This window comes from Aedes aegypti, chromosome 3 (genome assembly GCF_002204515.2).
Source record: "Aedes aegypti strain LVP_AGWG chromosome 3, AaegL5.0 Primary Assembly, whole genome shotgun sequence".
NCBI lineage: Eukaryota > Metazoa > Arthropoda > Insecta > Diptera > Culicidae > Aedes > Aedes aegypti.
The window spans coordinates 223,113,911-223,136,591 of record NC_035109.1 but is presented as its reverse complement, the minus strand read 5'-3'; the positions used below and the strand labels follow the sequence as shown (position 1 = coordinate 223,136,591).

Genomic DNA, 22,681 nt, shown 5'->3' with positions numbered 1-22,681 from the left:
AATTGTTACAAGGAACTATGCTAAACTGCAGACGCCAATACGCCAGACGGGACAATGCGTACTAAATCGAACACCTGATAAGTTGTACCCAGATAAACTTAATGCAATCGTAGATGATCTTTTCCCGAAGCATACTTCGACGAAGTGACCACCAATATTGTACGACGAAGATGGAGGAGCAACTGTCGAGGATCAGCAAGTATCCAACGATGAACTTGTGGAAAGCGATTGTTGTGGGGCGAGATAGTTTCTTTTTAGCAAACCGTTGCTTTGTGAGTTGATAAACTTTTTGGTGCCAACTTGCAAGTCTTCACGCACCGCAAAGATGTACGTGAAACCATCTTCCGCTGGTTTCCATCTCATTCCTAAAACCAATTCGGCAGCAACTACACGTACAAGAGCGAAGTCTTCGGTAGAATTTGGTTCGATCTCCTCAGTTCGCCACAGAACCTCGTCTTCCCTCGAATCCACCCGTCCTCGTCTCGAATCCACCCATCAAAGGTGATATACTTAGCATCGTTCACCACCCAAACTACTTCGTAGAACGTTGTGAAGCTGTCCAAGTAGTCATCCACATAGTTCTGCTCCTTTATTGCGACTGCTGCTCGTGGACATGCTTCAAATTTATCCCTATCATTTATCATTATCACGTCTATCTTTTGATACTATCCCTATGGATAGTGACAGGGATACTATTGAAAAATGATGGATAGAAGATAGAATATATTATCTCTATCAATTGATAGACGGATGGAGATACTATCAGAATTTTTTTATCACTGATGGATCAAGCATATCTTTTTTTTTTTTTTTTTTTTAAATAAGGCACTCCGTGCTCGTGGCCACTACTGTGCCGGAATCAGGTGATCTGTAGCTTCTTTACCGATACGATCTATTTTCAACTTATCTATATTTACATCTTCTTTCACTCTCTCCTACTCTTTCTCTCACACCGAGCAGGTAGGAGAGAGCTCTGTTGTTAGTGAGGCTAGCTGCCTGCGAAGAGGTCAGTTTGTCTCAGTCACCATCTGATACTGACGGAGGATGGATGTGCTCCCCAAAGCACGGTCCTCCGTGAGGCGTCTTCTGGTGGCTAGACGGGTTTTTTTGTGGAGGGGCTGGGAATCGAACCCATGACCTTCCGCTTATGAAGCGAAAGCGTAACCTCAAGGCTACAGACCCCCCTGAAGCATATCTTTATCATCTATCTTTGGGGAAAACTATACTATCAGCAAATTTCCATAGCTATCCCTATCTATCCTATCATTGAAACAAAAAGCAAATCCAAAATCTTGCACATAATGGGAAAGAGGTAAGAGAAATAACTCAAAGTATGTTCTCATGGATATTTTCGGAACGGGCGCGACGAGAGAATGACGGAAATCGATGTTCGACGCCATTTTGAAATCCAAGATGGCGGCATCCGGATAAGTAAAATCATTGAAAACCCACGCGATATGGGTATTTTCGGAACGGGCACGACGAGGGGATGACGGAAATCGATGTACGACGCCATTTTGAAATCCAAGATGGCGGCCTCCGGATTAGTAAAATCATTGGAATCCCATGCAATATGGGTATTTTCGGAACAGGCGCGACGAGAGAATGACGGAAATCGATGTTCGACGCCATTTTGAAATCCAAGATGGCGGACTCCAAAGTGTGAAAGCATTGGAAACCCATGTAGGGTAGGTGTACCAGTTATGGCCATAGTGTTTCCCTATTTCGCCATTCGTGATATCTTGAATGCCTTCACATTTTGAAAAATCTTTTATGTTTTAGCAGTAAAATAAAGGATAAATCTTGATGTTGAAACATTCAAATATATTAAAAATGTAAAAGTTATCCAAATTTTGCATATGGCCAAATAGGGCACCACTATGGCCATAACTGGTACACTTTCCCTAATATGGGAATTTTCGGAACGGGCACGATGAGGATCTTGGATTTCAAAATGGCGTCGGACATCGATTTTCGTCATCTCCTCATCAAGCTCGTTCCGAAAATACCCAGATTGCATATGTATCCAATGATTTTACTTATCCAGAGGTCACCATCTTGGATCCAACAGAGAAACAGATATCCGGTCTTGTCGACATCATCGTGTACATCAGACTTCCTAGAAGCTCTCGATATGGCTCTTGGGTACGCTCACCTTGGGTTTTGTCCAGTTCTCCATTGGACTGCGTGATGAATTGCATTAAACCATACCGAATTTTTAAAGCATCTTCGCGATATTAGCATGCTGCGATAATTCTATTCTTCCATTTTGCTAATCGTATTAGGGGCCCTATTTTATAAGTCGAGTCGATCAAAAACGACTCGACTGAAGTCACTGTCGACCAAAAATTTCGCTCGACTTGGCTCTGTCACTATGGGAGTCGACGGATGACATCTGAAATATGCATGCTTACTTTGATCGGCAATGACTTCAGATGAGTCACGTGAATTCGCTCAAATTACAAAATAGACCCCTAGATCTTGACCCCAAGAAAGTGCTTCACTACTTCACAGTCGGTTATATTGAATACATGGGACACTGGGACAGCTGCAGTTTCAGGGCCTGAATTTCACTCAAATGGTTCCCAGCTATAAGAGTAGGTCATCCACGTAAAGTACCAAGAATATGGTTTCACCGGCTGTTTTCCAAGTCGCACATAAAGACAATAATCATGTCTAGACCGTTTGAATCCGAAATTACATTGTTGAATTTATCGTTCCAACATCTTGGCGGCTGCTTAAGGCCATAAAGGGACTTCTTCAGTTGGCACACTTCACCATGCTTCGCCTTCACTCCGTCTGGAACCGCCATGTAAATCTGCTCGCGTAATTCGCCATGCAGGAAGGCTGTTTTCACATCCATCTGGTGGAAGTGATACCTTTTTTGAACGCCAACTGCTAATACTGTCCGTATCATCGTGATTTTTTCCACTTGAGCATACGTATCTTAATAATCCAATCCAGGTTTCTGCAGGTAACCCTTCATTACAAGTCTTCCCTTGTGTCTGATGACAACGCCGTTTTCGTCATGTTTAGTGCAGAAAACCCATTTCGATTGCAACGGTCTCACTAAACGGGTATTGAACTATCTTCCAAACTTGATTGTCCTTCAAGGATTTCAGCTCGTCGTTCACAGCAGCATATCAGCAGCATGTGATTTCAGCTCTAAAACCGGTAAAAATAAATCCAGGAACTTACCTGGGAGTTCGCGCTCCTGTTCGCTGCGCCTTGTGGTTGACTCTATGCAGTATTCACGTCTTGAATGCGAAGGAAGCGCCTCAGGTTGTGTATCGTGTCGGTCTTCAACTTGAGCTTCGTCCTCATCTGTGCTCACTTCATCGGGGGTATTTTCGGAAACTTGACCAACATCATTATCATTATCTGTGTCACTTTATCGGCCGGGTTCCACATCGTTCGCAGCATTATCAACTTGATTCTCTCCCTCTTGCCCGTATCATCAATCGGCTCCGAATTTGTTGCAAACGGCATGCAGGACTCATCGAAGCGTACATATCTCGCAATGAAAACTTTTCTTGTTTACTTACACTACCCGTCATAAATACGGACTCACTGAAATAAGTATTGCAACACTCAGCTGAATAATGAATCACCCCCGAAATGTTTAGCATCACCTCAAAACAGGTTAATTCACATTGCTATATCTCGAGATCCTTACGACTTGCAAAGAAGCGATCTTCAGCAAAGTTGTTCAGGGGATCAAGGACATCCGGAGAGCGAACAGTTTAGTTCGCGATTTTGCCGCTAGGTGGCGCTAGTGAATATTTAAAATTGAGCATTTTGAACTAGTTTTAGCTTGTGATCCATAAGAGATAGAAAGTTCGGGTCTTGGGCAAAGTTGCTCAGAAAGTCAAGGACATCCGGAAAGCGATCAGTTTAGTTCGCGATTTTGCCGTTAGGTGGCGCTAGTGAGCATGTAAAATTGAGCATTTCAAACTAGTTCTAGCTTGTGATCCATGAGAGATAGAATGTTCGGATCTTCGGCAAAGTTGCTCAGGGGTTCAAGGACATCCGGAAAACGATCAGTTTAGTTCACGATTTTGCCGCTAGGTGGCGCTAGTGAGCATGTAAAAATGAGCATTTTGAACTAGTTCTAGCTTGTGATCCATAAGAGATAGAAAGTTTGGGTCTTCGGCAAAGTTGTTCAGAAAGTCAAGGACATACGGAAAGCGATCAGTTTAGTTCGCAATTTTGCCGTTAAGTGGCGCTAGTGAGCATTTCAAACTAGTTCTAGCTTGTGATCCATAAGAGATAGAATGTTCGGGTCTTCGGCAAAGTTGCTCAGGGGTTCAAGGACATCCGGAAAGGGAACAGTTTAGTTCGCGATTTTGCCGCTAGGTGGCGCTAGTGAGCATGTAAAATTTAGCATTTTGAACCATTTCTAGACTGTGATCCATAAGAGATAGAAAGTTCGAGACTTCGGCGAAGTTGTTAAGAAGGCCAAGTACATCCGGAAGACAAACAGTTAGGTTGTAGATTTCGCCGCATGTAAAATTGAGTATTTCAAACTAGTTCTAGCTTGTGATCCACATGAGATAGAAAGTTCGAGTCTTCGGCAAAGTTGTTCAGAAAGTCAAGCACATCCGGGAGACAGATAGTTTGGTTCGAGATTTTGCCGCTAGGTGGCGCTAGTGAGCATGTAAAACTGAGCATTTTGATCTAGTTCTAGCTTGCGATCCACAAGAGATAGAAAGTTCGAGTCTTCGGTAAGTAAAGAACAGAAATAAAGTAAAGGACATCCAAATATCAATTTTTTTGGTTCCTAATTTTGCCACTAGGTTGCACTAGTACGCATATTTAATTAAATATATGAAACAAATTCTATTTTTCGAGCCAGATGAGATAGGAAGTTTGAATCTTCGGCAAAGTTGTTCGGAAAGTCACGGGCATCCAGGAAACAGTTTACTCTGGAGGGATGATTGTACCTTAACATTATGAATTTGATAAGATAGAATTTCCAGAATGCTGTTCAGATATTTTTTGACATTTGGAAGTTGAAGTGATTAGGGATGGAATTATATTAAATTAAAGTGATTCAGGTCTGATCAAATGTATATTCAAGTGTATCATATCTGATTCATATGCTAGTGATTCTGGTATGACTTACTCCATGTGCGAGTGACTCAGTCAGGACTCATATTCATCACATTCAAATTATTTAAGTCAGAATCTCTTCATGGTTCAAGTTTGATTGACTTCATATCCAAGTGATTGATGTCTTATTCTCTTTATATTCATGTCTTTCGGGTTTGATTCACTCTACAGTCGACTCTCCGTAACTCGATATTCAAGGGACCATCGACTTAAAGAATTGTCGAGTTATAGAATATACCAACGCAAAAAATCCCAAAATCGAAGAAACAAATTTCAGTATTTCCAATGCATATATGATTACTTCTGTAAGAAAGCAATAATATTTTGTTGATATTATTTTACAAACAAATGTCCCATGTTTTTCCTTACGTATTTTTTTTATTTTAATATTTTAAACATTTATTACAACTTGCAAGTATTTATTCACTTCCAGAATAAATCCAAGTTTCCCAGTATAAGAAGGATTTTAAAATGGATATCGAGTTATGGAGGGAAATTTTCCTCTCACGTGACATCGACTAATTGAGATATCGAGTAATAGAAATATCGACTTATGGAGAGCACGATATATGGGAATTTGAGGGGACCGAAAAATCGATCGAGTTATAGAGTATATCGAGTTATAGAATATCAAGTTGTGGAGAGTCAACTGTATATTCAAAAAATTCAGGTTTGACTTGAATATGGAGTTAACAAAAATCATGTCAAATTCACTCCATGTTCAAGTGACTCAGGATTGATTAATTTTATATTCAATAGATTCAAGTTTAGTTCTCTCCATACCCGCAAGTGTTTCACGTCAGATTCACTTTATTATTATGTTATTCAGAATTGATTCATTTCATTTTCAAGTGATTCAGTTTGTTCCATATCCTAGTGATTCTTATCTGATTCACTCATATTCGACTGATTTAGGTTTGATTCATTGATGTTCAAATGATTTCAAGTGATTCACTTCATTTTCAAATGTTTCAAGTTTGATTCACTTTATGTACAAGTGATTCAGGTCTGATTGATTTCATATTCAAGAGATTTAGGATTTATTTCTAGTGATTTATGTTTGATTCGCTTCATATCCAAGTGATTCATGTCGGATTCGCACCATATTCAAGTGATTCAGGTTTGATTCGCATTATATTCAAGTGCTGCAGGTCTGAAAGTGCCTAGTTTGAAATGCTCAATTTTACATGCTCACTTGCACCACCTAGCGGCAAAATCGAGAACTAAACTGTTTGCTTTCCGGATGTCCTTGAACTCCTGAGCAACTTTGCCGAAGACCCGAACTTTCTATCTCTTATGGATCACAAGCTAGAACTAGTTTGAAATACTCAATTTTGCATGCTCACTAGCGTCACCTAGTGGCAAAATCGCGAACTAAACTGTTCGCTTTCCGGATGTCCTTGAACCCCTGAGCAACTTTGCCGAAGACCCGAACTTTCTATCTCTTATGGATCACAAGCTAGAACTAGTTTGAAATGCTCAATTTTGCATGCTCACTAGCGCCACCTAGCGGCAAAATCGCGAACTAAACTGATCGCTTTCCGGATGTCCTTTTATCCCCTGAGCAACTTTGCCGAAGACCCGAACTTTCTATCTCTTATGGATCACAAGCTAGAACTAGTTCAAAATGCTCAATTTTAAATGCTCACTAGCGCCACCTAGCGGCAAAATCGCGAACTAAACTGTTCGCTTTCCGGATGTCCTTGATCCCCTGAACAACTTTGCTGAAGATCGCTTCTTTGTAAGTCGTAAGGATCTCGAGATTTAGCAATGTGATTTAACCTGTTTTGAGGTGATGCTAAACTTTTCAGGGTGATTCATTATTCAGCTGTATGTTGCAATACATTTTTGAGTGAGTCCGTATTTATGACGAGTAGTGTATACCATAAACGGTAACCGTTCGGAGCATATCCAATCATAATACATTCACGGCTTTTCCAACCAGCTTCTTCCTCAGTTGGGAAGCAATCCATGCAAATGCTTTGCACCCAAATATTCGTAGCTTCCCCAAATCCGGTTTAGTTCTGGTCCAACATTCAGCAGGAGTGATCTTTTCTTGAATTGCCATGGTCGGGCTTCTATTCAGCAGGTACGTTGCAGTAAACGCTGCTTCACACCACATATTTCTGGGCTTTCGTGAGTCGATTGGCATGCATCTTACATTCTCAACCAACGTGCGATTGAATCGCTCCGCAACACCATTTTGCTGCGGTGAGTAAGCGACCGTTGGCTGGATCAGGGTCCCCTTCTGCCTGTAAAACTTCCGTTGCTCATTTGAACAATATTCAGAACCTTGATCTACGGTCAACTTGCTGATCTTGAGGTTCCAATGGGCTGACGCCATCGCCATATATTCTTTAAAACAATCAAATACCTGTGATTTCCTCTTGATGGTGTAAATTACAGCAAAGTGGGTGAAGTCGTCTATGAATGAAACGAAATAACGGGATCCATCCAATGCTGGAGGATCTATGGGTCCACAGACATCCGAGTGTATTCGCTCCAAAGCACGACTTGTTCGTTAACGGCAACCATTAAACGGATCTCTACACTGCTTCTCCTTAAGACATGTTTCACAGAAATCGATTTTCTTCAGCTTTTCTTGGATTCTGGTAACCATTCCATGCTTCATAAGATTATCCATGGAATTTTGGCTGGCATGGCCCAGACGGCGATGCCATTTTGAACTCACCTCAGCTCCACACAAGTTGGCCTTTGGTGCAACTTCGGCGACAACCAATTTAAGCTACATGTTTCTATTGAGGAACGCTTCTGCAATTACTTCACCGTCATGCTTCATTATAGCTGAATTTCTTCCAGTTTTACCGGTAAACGACAGCTCGATGCCAGCTTCGGATAGCTTCTTCACAAACAACAAATTTCTCGGAGGTCCGGCAGGTCATTTCAAACCGGATTCTAGTTCTTGGTTAAACCTCGTATCTCACCTTCGTACTCTTCGATCAACGTCACACCATCCTTGGCTACATCCACAACCAACGGTTTTTCCAACTTCCGCAGGGACTGAAGGTAATCCTTGTTGTTGACCAGGTGGCCACTACATTCCGAGTCAACGCAGAACACAATTTGATTGGATTTCTTCAACGATGTGGTTCGGTTCACCATGAAAGAGACCGCCTTCGCTTCACATGCCGAGTTTGCTTCACCCTGATGTTTCTTCAGCCGGCAGTCCTTCTGCCTGTTTTCACAACGATCCATACGCTTTATTTCCTAGCCTTTTCTTTGCTTCACGACTTCAAGCGAAAGTTCGCAGCTTCATTCACGTTTTCCAACGCCGTAACAACAGGATCGTAGCTGTCCGGTAATGTCAGGAACAGCTGCGATACTAAATCGTTCTCTTCTAACTTAGCGCCTGGTGTCTTGAGCGGCCGTAGAAGGTCACCGAAAGCATGAAAATGACTGCGCATTGACGATCTTGCCCTCATCTGGAGTCATGCCAGTTGCTTTCGTAGTACCGTTTGGTTTGCCACCGAATTCTTGGCAAAAGTATCTTCAACTTCCGAAACTATCTCGAGACACTCATCCGAGATGAAGCTGACCAGTAAGGATTTGGCCTTCCGGCCCATTTGAAGAAACCTCAAGGAAGGCGTTAGGAACCTGGAACATCTTCTTCTAGCGCTTCTGAAACTTTCGCGGCTTCCATATGTAACTTGACTCTAAACTACCAGTTCGCAAAATTCTCCCCTTTCAGTTGAGGAATTCCGTAATTCTTTTTCGCCGATGAACCTATAACCTGAGGAGATTTGGTCTTGTTTGGAACGCAAAAGTGGGGAGGAAGTAGTAAATATACCATGATGAACAATTAACAGTTTATAGTACTGCCCATACTCGCAAAACAGTCCCATCAGAAAAATAATCATGTCGAAAAAAACGCATCTAAACATTATTGTTAAAGTTTCCTCTCACCGCTGCTTGTAGCAGTGAATCTTGGTGGCATTGATCAACATATTATCGTTCCGATGTATGACAATCATGTACAACTGAAATGCAGTTGATACGATTATTTTCAGTAACCAAATTTGAACATTAGAATAGATGGGAGGGTGATGTGCTAGTATCCATCGTATTAAGCATTGATCAGTGAGAACTGCAATTTTCACAGTATTGCAGTGAATGATGCTGATACAAACCGATGCCAAACAATTCTTTCTCATAACGGCTTTAGCATTGTACAATAACATTTTGATAAATCTTGATCTCTTTTTGGAAATAATGCAAAGAAAATACATCTTACCGTATTCTCAGTCCGTCGTATCGTTTTCAACTCCGTCGCAATCAGTTTCCAGATTCGTCTCACAACTTACGGCTCACTGTGTGTATTGAATGGTTAAAACACAACATATCAAAGCTATAATAAAAAGTTTAACTAGAATATATAGATCTACGGACATCTCCCTCCATTCCTTCAGCATGATGGAATATACTAATTTCCTTTAAAAATAATTGTTCGTCATCAAAATTCAGCCCAAACATATGAACACAATTGCTTTTGCCCGTACAATTATGACATTTGCTCACAGTACAGCGAAAACAACACAATCAAAGGAACCGTATTTTTACGTCGAGCGTCGCGCACACATTGATGCGCACAAGCTTTTTTTTTTCTCAGTACGACGGATTGAACTTTGTTTACATTCTCAATTATACGCGGCGGTTGAGGAAATTTCGGAAAATTTGGTGATTTATTGAAGTTTCACGGCGTGTGATTGGAATGAAATCCTTCAGTGAAGAAGGACGAAGGTTTTCCATAGTGAAAATAAGTGCCCGGCGAAGTAAGTTACCCACGGGGGCGGGAAGAAACTTGTGTTGGAAAGTGGTGTGGCTCAGTCGATCGCTAAGCATTTCTCTCAATCGTGTTCGTCCATGAGATTTCGGTGAAAAAGTGCAAAGTGGATAATTGAACTGAAGTTATTTAACGAAATACAGTAGTTTTGTTGCATTTTTGGTGTACAATTGTATAAACCATAACAGCTTTCACAAAATAACACTTGGATAATGAATCTATGTTGCAGGTAAGTTTGAATATCCGCCGTAGTGGAACATTTAAAGTTTGATACGACGAATATTAGCGCTTACGACGAAGTAGAACAAAACCCGACTCGTTATCTGAGTATTTTTCTAGTCAAACGCAAAAGTACTCGCATACCAGTCCCATTATTTGGGACTCGTTTACTTTGTTGTAGCGCACCTTGAAACATTGATGTTGCAATTCACAATCGTTTCCAAAACTGTTTTTACTTATCAGCTATTAGAATTTATATCTTTTAATTTTATTTTGTGTTTAAGGCTACTGAACAGTACCGTGGTGACAGAGTTATCCAGACTATATGCAAAATTTGTTGAATTCCCGCCACGTGAGTGCTGAATTTGGAATAAACTGAGGTAAAACATGTAGATAGTTTCAATGAGCCTGATTGCGCTAAAGCTGTTGGCAATTCCCCAGATGTCGAGAATCTAGTTTGATCATGGAAAACGTTGCAACATCATCTGAGATCAATGTGCGCAATCCTACAATGTCCCAAGAAGACTGCTACTCCATGCCGTTGAATGATGCGCCTGCGGAAGATTTTGTTGATGATTACCCTGAGGGCGATAGTAGATAAAGCATATCAATGCATTGGCTTGAAAAGAAACTATATCTTTTTGGTTCAGAGGTTCTTCAGAAGGACACATTGCTAGGGGTGGTTCTACCATTATCAGAAATGTGAAGATGGCTTCAGAGAAAATTTTCGATTGGAGTAAAAACTAGCATTTATCTTGGAAATAAACTATTTAATCCACTATATTTAATATTACCACTTTTTTAAATACATAGAAACTACGATGGTACATTCCAGAAGCTATTATATAAGTAGATTTGTTTTAAATTCTTCGAAATCATCTAATGGGACTGTTATGCGGGTACTTTGAATATGGGACGCACATGATTTGGTATTTTTTTCGCATTTCGTCCATACAAAGCGACAATTTTGAACCTGATTTCGGAAAGTTCAATAGAAATAAACACAATTTATGAAGCTAACTTAAAAGTGGTGAAAATTCATATGGGACTGTTATGCGAGTATGGGCAGAGTAGAGTTCTAATAAAACACGTCTGCTCTTGATGAGGGCTTGATTGAGAATAAAAAATCAGGTCGATGACGATTGGCAGAGCTCAGATCTTCAAAGGTAACTTTAATCACAGTTGTTGAACGATTGTCACAAATGGTAACTTCGATTACACATTATGACTCCTATCGGATACACTTGTACAGGTTCTTAAGCCTTGATTACACTACGCGCGTAATGCACGAACGTTCGCTCAAAAATGTTCGTTTAATATTCGCGCGAACTGTTCGTGGTTCTGTCAGTACGAACTGTTCGCTTATATATTACACAGTTCGAACAAACACGTAAGTTTCATGACTGATGGTCGTAGCAACCTGTAGCAACCAATGTGTTAATTGTTTGTCAAAATGTCGCTACTGCTGTTGCTGTTATTGGAGTATATTATTAACAAATGTTTTCCCTCAACTAATCCTTCTTTATTTTTAGGTATGAATTCAAATTCTCTGATGAATGCCTTCATAGGCCCTTCCAAAAATGAATGCAAGAATTTTCAGAATTGCCTTAATGAATGACGCAATAATAATGTCGAGGAAGTTCTTTGGAAATTTCATTCGGAACTCGGAAATTGCATGTTTTTTTAGAAATTCCTCCAGGTTATCGTCTATTGAACTTGCAGCGATTCCTTCCAAAACCCAGTTACAGACTTCGTTCTAAATTTCTCCTGCGTTTTCGTCAAGATTGTTTCCAAAAAGTTTTGCTGTGATTTTACATATTTTATGTGAATCAATCCAACAAATCCTCCAGAAATTCGCTCTGTAAATCTTCACGACATAAATCAAAAGTATTTTCCGGATTTTCAACATTCTTTGTCAGTTACTTCTAGAAGATACCTCACGAATCCGTCCTTATATTTTAAGGCCATCGTCTAAAAAACTGTGAAGAACATCATTGAACGTTTGTAGAGATGTATACGGGAATATTTATGTAAATTTCGGAAGTATCCTGTGCATTTCTCAAATACGTAAAAGTGTGTAATCTGAAGAAAAGTTACACAAATATATATTCTAGGTATTGCGACATCACATTCCTTCAGAATTATCTTGGTAGATCTACAAATATTTCAAGAGTTTCCTCCAATGCTCTAATATTTCTCATAATTATTCTAGAGTAGACTACCAGGCTTTTAACCAAAAATATCCACTCTTTTAGAATGTCACTTTTTTGAGGACTTGGTTTGGAATGGAATAAAATTTTCAAAATTGAATTCAATATGATTAAATTTCTTTTTTAATGTATTTGAAAAACTAATGGAGCATTGCAGATCCAGATTATTTGAGGAATCTTTAAAAAAAAATCAATAATTGGACAGGATCCGGCATTAATTTTAGGATTTATTGAAGCAGATTTTTTTTCTCATTTGAAATCGACAACATTTTCGTTAAAAAGTGTTCACTATATATTATTCTTTTCAATAGGGAGCAGAAAAACTTCTTCTGAACAATCTGAAGTTTCGATGATAACGATGACGGATTTTTCAACGATAAAATATTACGAAATTAATTAGGGAAACTTTCTTAGAGAATTTTTTCGCGAAAATTTGTCAACAAATATTTTCACGGAAAAATCTACAAGTGTTTCCTGAAAGCCAATTCATTTCATAAATATTTACTGCAATTCCTTAAACATTGTTTCTTTTCATTCGCTAAAGATTTTTAATGTCTTCTCGAGATTCCTCAAAGATTTCCTTGGACACATAAGTGATGAATTTGTGCTTGTTATTAATTGCTCTAGAAAATTTCCACCGTGTTTTTTTTTTCAAAAATGTGAACACATGTATTGCAGAGAATTTTACAGGCCAGGTGTTCTTACACCAGGATTGCTCTAGAATAAAGGTTTGCTGATGAATTTTACTAATTTAAGCTCACCTCGTACGTAGCTTCCAAACGAAATCGAGGTTGGAGGGGTTATTCTCTGGAAGAATTCTAGAAAGGACCCATAATGAATTTCTACAGTTATACTAGTAGCCATTTGTTGAGAAACACAGGGAAAAATTCTGGTAGAACTCCTGAAACCACTCTTGGAGGAATAATTAAAATAATTGATGAAAAATCCCTGGTGTGAATCATTCTGAGATTCCTGAAGCATTGAGCACCTTCGAGTTATTTGCTATATTTTGTTTTTTTTGGTTGAGTTATTTACTGGTAGAATCCAAGAGAGAATTGCTAAATGGTTTCCTGAAGGAATGCCTGAAATAATCCAAGAGGAATTCTTGAAAGGAAATTGGGAAAGAATCCTTTAAAATCTATGGACTGATTTAAGAAGGAAAGTATTTTGATAAACATCTTGCGATAAGTTCTTGGAAAAATTCATGTTTTTATTTTCACGTGGAAATAATAATAAAGTCATCCTATTATGCAGCTTTTTATAATCTACTAATCTACTAAAAATTTTAAATTGGAAAATTGTAGGAAAGATTTTCAATTTAAAATGTTTGATAAAGATTCCTCACATTCTATAGCTTTCTTTTGGATTTTATTATTTACTAGTGGTCCCGGCAAACTTCGTCTTGCCATCAAGTAGGCTGTTGTAAAACGTCATGAAACGTTCCGTACAAAATGACAGTTTTTTTCACTCCCGTTTTTTCTGACTTTCCCGTTCAATATCCTTAGCTTTTTATGTACACAAACACGTCGGAACACTTAAGAAACGTAACTATGGAAGAATTTTCAATATCCGATAGCTCGTTCTCAAGCCATTTCGTGACATACAAACACCATTCCATTTTTATTTATATACAGTCATCTCTCCCTTACTCGATATTGAAGGGACCATCGAGTTAGGGAGGTATCAAGTTACAGAACACAAATCCAGTGTAACTGCGATCCAAGGAACCATCGAGGTAGCCATGAATACTAACTTAATATATTCCTTTGAAAACTTCTTCAAAATCAATGCACTTTTACGATATATTTACAAAGATACTTTCAAAAACTTTACTGTTTTATGGATTTTTCAGATGCTCATCAAATTTTAAATCGCCTTATAATTCCTGTAGGGATTTTTTTTTCAAAAACTTTCTAAGATTCCTTTCTAATGTTTTTAGAGAAATTTATTAGGGACTTTCACAAAAAAACTCCCGAGATTTCATTTCCGAGTAGTTACCTAGCTAACGTTATACTGCCACCCAGTAGGTCGTTTCATAATTCAAAATTTTCTTCAAATCTCTACAATATCTATTGCTCCTGGGATTCCTCTAAATAATTTTTCAATGAATTTCTCCAAATAATAATCTAGGAGTTCCTTTACGAAGAACTTTCAATCACAACCGTATATTCTAAACCAGTTCCAATAGAGCTCCATTCCAATACTCCCAAGAATTTCTCTAAATAATTCTTCCAGAGACTCCTCCGGTGATTCCTCCAGTTGTTGTTTGATAAGGGGGACTTTAACCCGAGGGTAATTCGTACCTTGATTCCTCCAGTAATATTTTCAGAGATGTTTCCTGGTATTTCTCTATAAAATCCATAATTCGTCCAAGGATTATTCCAGGGAAATTCTACCCCATTACCCCGAATGCCATCACTCCGAATTCCATTACCCTGAATTCCACCGAATGTGATTTCCCCGAATTTACAATTAGCTTGACATGATTATATTGATGACATTTCCCCATATATTGGAATTCGGAGTAATGTCATTTTCGGGATTTAGAGTTCGGGGTAATGGCGTTCGGGCCAATGACATTCGGGGTAATGGGGTAGAATCGTCTGAGCATACTCCAGGGATTTCTCTAATGATGATTCCGAGGATTCCTTCAGCAATTTACTCGGGTAATCCTTCTTAGATTTCTCCAGCAATTTCTTAAGGAATTTCCCCAGAGATTACATCAGAAAACTCTTTTTATTATTCCTTCGAAAGTTGTTCTAGGAATTTTGTCAGCAATTCCTCCAGAGATTTTCCCAGGTATTCCAGAATTTCTCCAGGATTTTTTTCCAAAGATTTAACCAGAGATTCTTCCATGAATTCTCGCAAGGGATTCCTCCATAAAATCCTACAGGGATTCTTTTTTTTTTTTTTTTTTTTTTTTGAAGTGGCGAACTCGCCAAGGGCAAAAAGCCACTCAAATAACGATAAATAATAATTATTTTTTTTCAGAGGTTTCTCTAGGGCATAGTTTCCCAGACTTGGGAACCTCGAACGCCTCGTCACCTCGATTTTTGTTGTACATACAAAGCGAGGCGCTGACGGGACGGGGATGCTCTAGGGATTGCTCCTGGAATATATCTAAGAATTTCTCCAAAAACGTCCTTTGATAATCCTCTGATTAAATTCGGGTGGAATTCATGGTTGAATCTCTGGAGGAATTTTTGTTTGTTTGAGGCTCGGCTCAGAACAATTATTTTAATAATTTTCTAGGGAACGTGGAAAAATCCTTTGAGTAATTGCTGAAGCGATTTTGCTGAAGCTATCTTAAGGAGGATTGCTAGTGACAATTCTCAATAATTTTAAAATTTGTATGGGCCGTAATCATTGGTCAGACCTCCCCCCCCCCCTCAAATGTCAACGTGGTTTCTGGACGAACCCTCTATAGATTTACACATACAAGAATAGATTTACTACTATTATACCATTACTATTATACCATTTATTTAGAAGTATTCCATTAAACAGTATGCTGATTTATGATCCTACTAGAATTGTTTTCTTAATACCCAAAAATATCTCCCGAATGATTCCTGGAGGAATTTCAAGAGTACTACCTGAGGAAAACCCTGCAAATAACCTTGGAAAGATTTCTGGAGTAATGTCTATAGTATTACTAGAAGAAGTTGCTCTGGTGTAATCCTTGTAGGATTTCCTGAAGAAACCCAGAAAGATTTTTCTGGAGGAATCTTTGGAGCAATCTCCGCAAGATGCCTGAAGAAATCTCTGAGGGAACATCATGAGAAAGCGCTTGAAAAATCCTCGAAAGAAGCCATGGAGGAATCCTTGTACAAGCTACTGAAGAAATTCTTGTAAAAACTTATGGAGGAATCTCATTAAAAATATTAAATCTATGGAGGCATTTCTGCAGGAACTCCTTAAGAAACTCCTTGTGTAATCTCTAGCGGAATCCCTGTAAATATATTTCTGGAGGGATCTGCGGAATAATCCTTGGTGAAATCCGTGAAGAAGCTTCTGGTATAATTCCTAGAGGAATTGCTAAAGGTACTCCTGGAGTTCTATCTGAGCTGATCTGAAAAAAAAATGAAGGTTATTACATGTTCTTCCTAGATGAATCTCTAGCAAAACTCCTAGTAGAATCCCTGTGAAATCGCTGTAGGAGTCACTGTAGATATTATCTTGGAGGAATTTCTGTAACATCCCTGGAGAAATCTCTCGAAGAAACTATGGAGAATTGTTTTTCCTATACCAATGTTTGAATTATCAATTTGAGTAATTTGTTTTCCTTTTGTATCAAACAACATTCTATGGTTGCTATGTAACGCAAGTTCGACGAACCAACATGTTCGAATGCACAAATATGTTCCTATAAAATGTTTGCTATTAGTTCGTGCACATATTACACAGTTCGCACAAACATTCGTGCAACTTGCACAAATGTTCGTGCATTGCACGCACTGTGTAATCAAAGCTTTAGGGAGTGCGACGAAACACAAACATCTGGGAGTTCCTATCGCTTACTTGTAGCTTGATTTAGATAAACATCTCAACTTCCCCACTGCTCTCCCGAGGTACGAATCAAATGAAACCCCATTCGCCCAAAGTCGCAGAGTTCTTCCCGAGAGCCTTCATCCGTAGAATGACCATCGGATAGGTTTCTGGAAATTCAGGAGCATCGAACTTCCACCGGAGACCAGTTTTTTTGGGCCCATATGCCTACTGGATTCGTCTGGGAAACTCTGGGAAAAAATGAACTTAAGGCTGATGAAATGTACTGAGTGAATAAGCGCGAACGGTCGAATAAGCGGTTTAGATTCTGCAATGGTATTCGCATAGTACTCGAGAGTGCTGAGAAGGCGTCGAAGCAGAAACGAAGATCGACACCACGCAGTGGTTCACCTTAGACGTAAAAAACGCATTCAGTCACGGTTACGAGGTCAACTCGTCGTATTACGTTGTGGACGTTCGAACCATGACATTCGAAGCGCTAGAAGCAGTGGAGATGAAGATGATGGAAACAATGGATGCAATTGAGAACTGGATGAGCGGATATACCCGCGGTACGGGTCCTCATCGCGTCATCGATATTGCGGATTAGGCCCTATAAATCAAGCGGAGTCGCAAGAACTAAGATTTGCAGCCGTGCATACCGAAATGCTATGAAACAGCGACGGAGATGTAAACCCGTGTCGTACGGAAAATGTGTCATGGTGTAGGCGCTTCGCTGGCATTGAACAGAGTGATAACGCAGATCATGTCGTCATTGCAACAGAAACGTTGAAAGACTAGATGGTGTCGGGCCGCGATCGGAATAGATACGTTGGCTCAATCACCGCGGACTAGGCTGGGTAGAGCAAGTGTCATGTAGAATCGGTGATGGGTCGTCGGAACACCTGCGAACCGGAAGTCTTTCTTCACCGGATCGAACCGAAGAAATGACGGAAAACGGGTTACCGGTTTCGGGAGAGCATCGTCGAAGAAGTTTTCCGTTAGGATATTCTAGATCAACTGTGCGGATGTCAATCTTCACCGGATTCACAGGACTGTAGAAATTTTTGGAGGTATTCCTGCATAAATATTCGAAGTATTTCTGAGTTTTGTTGGTCGAGTACCAGGGGAAGATAGAGCCAGGAACAATGAGAAGAAAAATCAGGATAAGAGAACCGAAGATGAAAAAGCTATTCAAGCCGTGTTTTTCACGTAGGCCAACACTGCTATTTATCTTGAATGATAGTGAAAACTTACCTTCCGGACATCCCAGCGGGATTTTTTCGGTGCCGATCCTTCATCCTCAGATAGATCCATCTCATCGTCACCAAAGTCGTCCAGTTGGACACTTTTGATTTCCTGATCAGCAGCAAGCAAGCACCACGTTTCGTGTTCGTAGGAGAGGAAGAAAGTAAATCGAGCGATATAGGAAAAACTTAACCCTGCAGAGATTGCTTTCATGTTATCTTATGAGTAAGTCTTATTTGCTAAATATTAATGTTGAGGAAATAGATTTAAGATATTCATTTAAAATTTTGTCGAATGGATTACTCTTGTTATGCTTCCTGTGGTTCTTCGGATCGATGATGCATCCATAGTTTTGTTCCTACCGACAGAAAAAGCTGAAGAATTATGATCTTACAAACCAACATCCACTGTATTTGCAGTGAATGCTGGTGAGCTAGCAATCATAATAGCTCCAGTTTTTTCTGAGGGCACGCTGTTCCAAGGTGGTTGTTGTGCGAAGATTTTTATCATGTACTTACCTCGGTTGAATCATCAAACTACACTTTATTCACCCTTATTACCACAATTTTCGATTGGCAATTTTATGAAATGGATTTTATAATTCTAAAATAGGATGCAAAGCACGTGGTCCTCACATTTTACGAACGCTAAATGTTTACCTTAATCACGGACATATTTGAGATTATTCAATGCGAAATTTGAGTTGATTACTCTTCGCAATTTTGTTAAGTTTTAGCGGTTATTAACGTTCGAAATATGCAGGACAATAGTGTGATACTGCAAGTGCACTTAGACGCCTATGTTTCAGAAGCATCACGAAAATATTACATAAAACTATTATCAGGTGAGTACATTCAAACTTTAAGTTTAACTGAAAAATAGCGACAATTTATGGTGAAAGTTTATATCAATACCGATGGTTCTCAATCTCTCGGATGTACATAAATATCATTTATTCTTATTTGCTCAATCGTTTGCAAAATATATAGAAGACATGACAATTTTTGTGAAACATAAAAGATTAGAGTGTCACCCTCTGACTCGATGGTTTTAAACAAGCGTGTATAAAATGAACATCGAGCTGCCAACTAATAGACCGAATAGACCAATCCAATTGCCCGTGTAGTAGTGCAATGTTGACAAAATTTTCTTTGTTTGCTGTGAGAACTGTCACCACATTGCTTTTGTTTGCTGTGAAAAAGCAAACATAAACAGAATTGCTGCGGAGCATTCACTTCCTTGTTGGACTGACGTTGGTTGAAAGCTCAAATGACATCAAACAAACATCGATTGGTGATCTAACGCAAAGCTTAAATGCGTAGATGGCGCTCTTTTAGAATAGGGATTAGCACATCTTATTCAGTTGACAACCGCTCTTTGTGTGCGACACACGTCTTTCTCGTAGCATCTCGTTCATCTTTTTTTTCGCGATTTCTGTGCCGAAAATTTTGCACTGGTTGCAAGATGTCTGTGTACAGGAAAAACACCCTCGTCGTTGATTTCAGCGTCCTACCAAAGCGACCCCCTTTGGAGCAGGTAGAGGAGTTCCTGAAAAAGTTCATGAAGCTCGACATGGCCGATGTGAAGAGCATTCAATTGCACAATCTGAATAAGTGCGTGTATATTGAAATGCTCGACGCTAGCGTGGCTCCGCGACTACACAAGCAACACCATCTACAATATTGCTTCGTACATGAGGGAGTGACGTATTACATCCCCGTATACGTAGACGGCCCCACTACAACTATGAGGATCCTGGATCATCCACCGCATATGTCTGACGCCGTCATAACGAAACATTTGCAGCACTACGGGAAAGTGATTTCGATCCAAAACGAGGTTTGGAAGAATTTTTTTCCGGGCGTGCCAAATGGTATTCGAATAGTTAGAATGCGGATGGACAAAACGTCAATGGATAATGAATCAAAACGGACTTGCAATCAGAGTGGCCCTGGTTCAGAATGGAGAGTCCACAATACGAAGTCCAGAAAAAAACAAAAGTTGTACAAAGATTGATATGCAAAATGTAAAATGATGTAAAAATAAAATTGAATTTCCAATGACACGAATGCACCAGCGCGGTGTAAAGTGTCACTAATAAAGAAAAAAAAAAGCACATCTTATTCAAAATTTTTAGATATAACATTGGAAGAAAAATCTCCACAACCATTAGACTGACAAGATTTAAGCAATTAAAGGCACAGGAAACCGTAAATATTCATTTCAATTTGAATAACTTTCGCAACCTAACCTCACTTTTGATCGCCAATACGTTTTCATTCTGAGGAAATCGTTTTGTGTAAGATTGATCGTGCGTTGGTATTCGAGGCAGTTTGTTTGCAGACCTCTATAAAACTATCACAACAAAGTGGCAACGACTTTCATTATTGATTCCTTAAGAGATTAGGAAATTTGGAACTCTATAAAAAATTTCTCGAGGGAATCCATCAGGAATTCCTACAGGGATTCCATCATCAGTTTCTCTAGGGGTCAGCAGTTATTCTAGGGATTTAAACACGAGTTCGTCCAGGAATTCCAACAGGATTACTTCTAAAGACCATATCATGAATTCCACGAAGGATTCAATCAGGAGTTCTTTCAGGGTTTCCATTAGGAATCGCTTTAGAGATTTCATCGGAAGTTTCTCTAGGGATTCTATCAAGAGTTCTTCTGAGGATTTAATCAGAATTTTTCTAGGGATTCCATCAGGAAATTCATCCAGATATTCTATCAGGAGTTCCTCTGGGGATTCCGTCAGAAGTGCTTCTAGGGATTTCATCAGGAGTTCCTCCATTGATTCCATCGGAAGTTCCTCTAGGAATTCCATCAAGAGTTTTTCCTGGTATTTCATCAGAATTTCATCTATGGATTTCATCGGGAGTTCCTCTAGCAATTCCATCAGAAGTTTTTCCAGGACTTCCATCAGGAGTTCCTTCAGAGATTCAACCTGGAATTCATCCAGATATTCTATCAGGAGTTCCTGTAGGGATTCCAACAGAAGTTCTTCTAGGAATTTCATCAGGAGTACTTTCAATAATTCCATCAGGAGTTTTTATAAGGATTCTATCAGAAGTACCTTATGGGCTTCCATCAGAGTTCTACTGGGAATTCCATCAGGAGTTCAGGAATTCCATCAGGATTCCTTCTAGGAATATCATAATGAGTTCTACTAGGGATTCTATCAGGAGTTCCATCAGGAATCTTATCAGGAATTCCTCCAGAGATCTTATAGAAGTTCTTTTACGGACTCCATCAGGAATTCCTATAAAGATTCCGTCTGAAGTTTCTTCAGAGATTCCACCTGGAATTTCTCCAGAGATTATATTAGGAGTGCTTCAGGATTTCTTTTGGGGATTGCATAAGGAGTTTCTTCAGGTACTCCGTCAGAAATTTCAACAGGAGTTCCTATAAAGATTTCAGCTCATCTCCTTACATCAGAAGTTTATTCAGAGATTCCACCTGGAACTCCTAAGGGATTACATCATAAGTATTTCAGGGATTAGATAAAGAATTCTTTTAGGGATTTAATTACTAGTTCCTTTAGACATTCCATGTGGAATTCCTCCATCAGGAGTCTAGCTATAAATCTTTTAACAGAAGTTCTCCTAGGGATTTCATCAGGAGTTCCTCTAATGATTCCAGCAGGATTTCCTATAGGGACTTAATTAGGAATTCCTTAATGGATTTAATCCGGACTTCCTCCAGGGATTCCATTAGGAGTTTCTATAGAGATTATATCACAAATTCTTTTAGAGATAACATCAGGAGTTCCTTCAGAGATTCCACCAAGAATTCCTATAGGGGCTCGTTCAGAAGTTTCTCTAGGGATTCAATCAGGAGTTTCATCGGAGATTGCACCTGGAGTTTTTATAGAGGATCAGGATTTCTTCCTGGGATTTTATAAGAAGTTCTATTAAGCATACTATCAGGAATCTTTCTGAGGATTACATCAGAAGTTCTTCTAGGGATTACAGCAGGAGTTCCTCTAGGGATTCCATCAGGAGTTATTCACAATTAGTCAAAGAATGCTTCCCGAAATTTCTAAAGGAATTAATCTCGGAATTCCTTCAGGAATACCACCAAGGATTCTCGAGGATTCTCGAGGGTTATCAGAAACGCCTCCAGGGATTTTACTAGAAATTTCTTATAAGGATTTGACCAGTAATTTGGGAATCCACCAGTAAATTCTCCAGTGACTATCAGAAGTTCCTCATGGTATTCAAAAAAAAAAAAAAAAAAGAATTCCTTCACTAATTCAACCTAGAATTCGCTAGGTTTCCAACTAAAAATTCCCCACATCAATCCTCCAGGGATTCCACTATAGATTCCACCAGGAGTTCATCATTTCCATCAGGAAAATCTCCGAGGATTTTAGCTGAAATTTCTATATGGATTCTACTAGAAATTCTTTCAGAAACTCCACCAATATTTTTCCGGGAAGTTTACCGGAAATTCAAAATTTCCTTTCAAGGTTCTTCCAAAACATTCTGGGAAAAATCCTCCAAGATAATCTCCAGGGGCCCAGATAGCCGTAGCGGTAAACGCGCAGCTATTCAGCAAGACCAAGCTGAGGGTTGTGGATTCGAATCCCACCGGTCGAGGA

General features: G+C 39.4%; 1 protein-coding gene across 2 annotated transcripts in view; it reads right to left on the bottom strand.

Moving 5' to 3' along the window:
• The window catches only part of LOC5573021 (ecto-NOX disulfide-thiol exchanger 2), a 76,009-nt gene that overhangs the window by 28,286 nt on the left and 25,042 nt on the right, over positions 1 to 22,681 (bottom strand). For both annotated transcript variants that reach the window (XM_021854377.1, XM_001660631.2), the window contains one exon: positions 18,088 to 18,189. In XM_021854377.1, the coding sequence (XP_021710069.1) occupies positions 18,088 to 18,189 (102 nt within the window). The remainder of the gene's footprint in view (positions 1 to 18,087; positions 18,190 to 22,681) is intronic.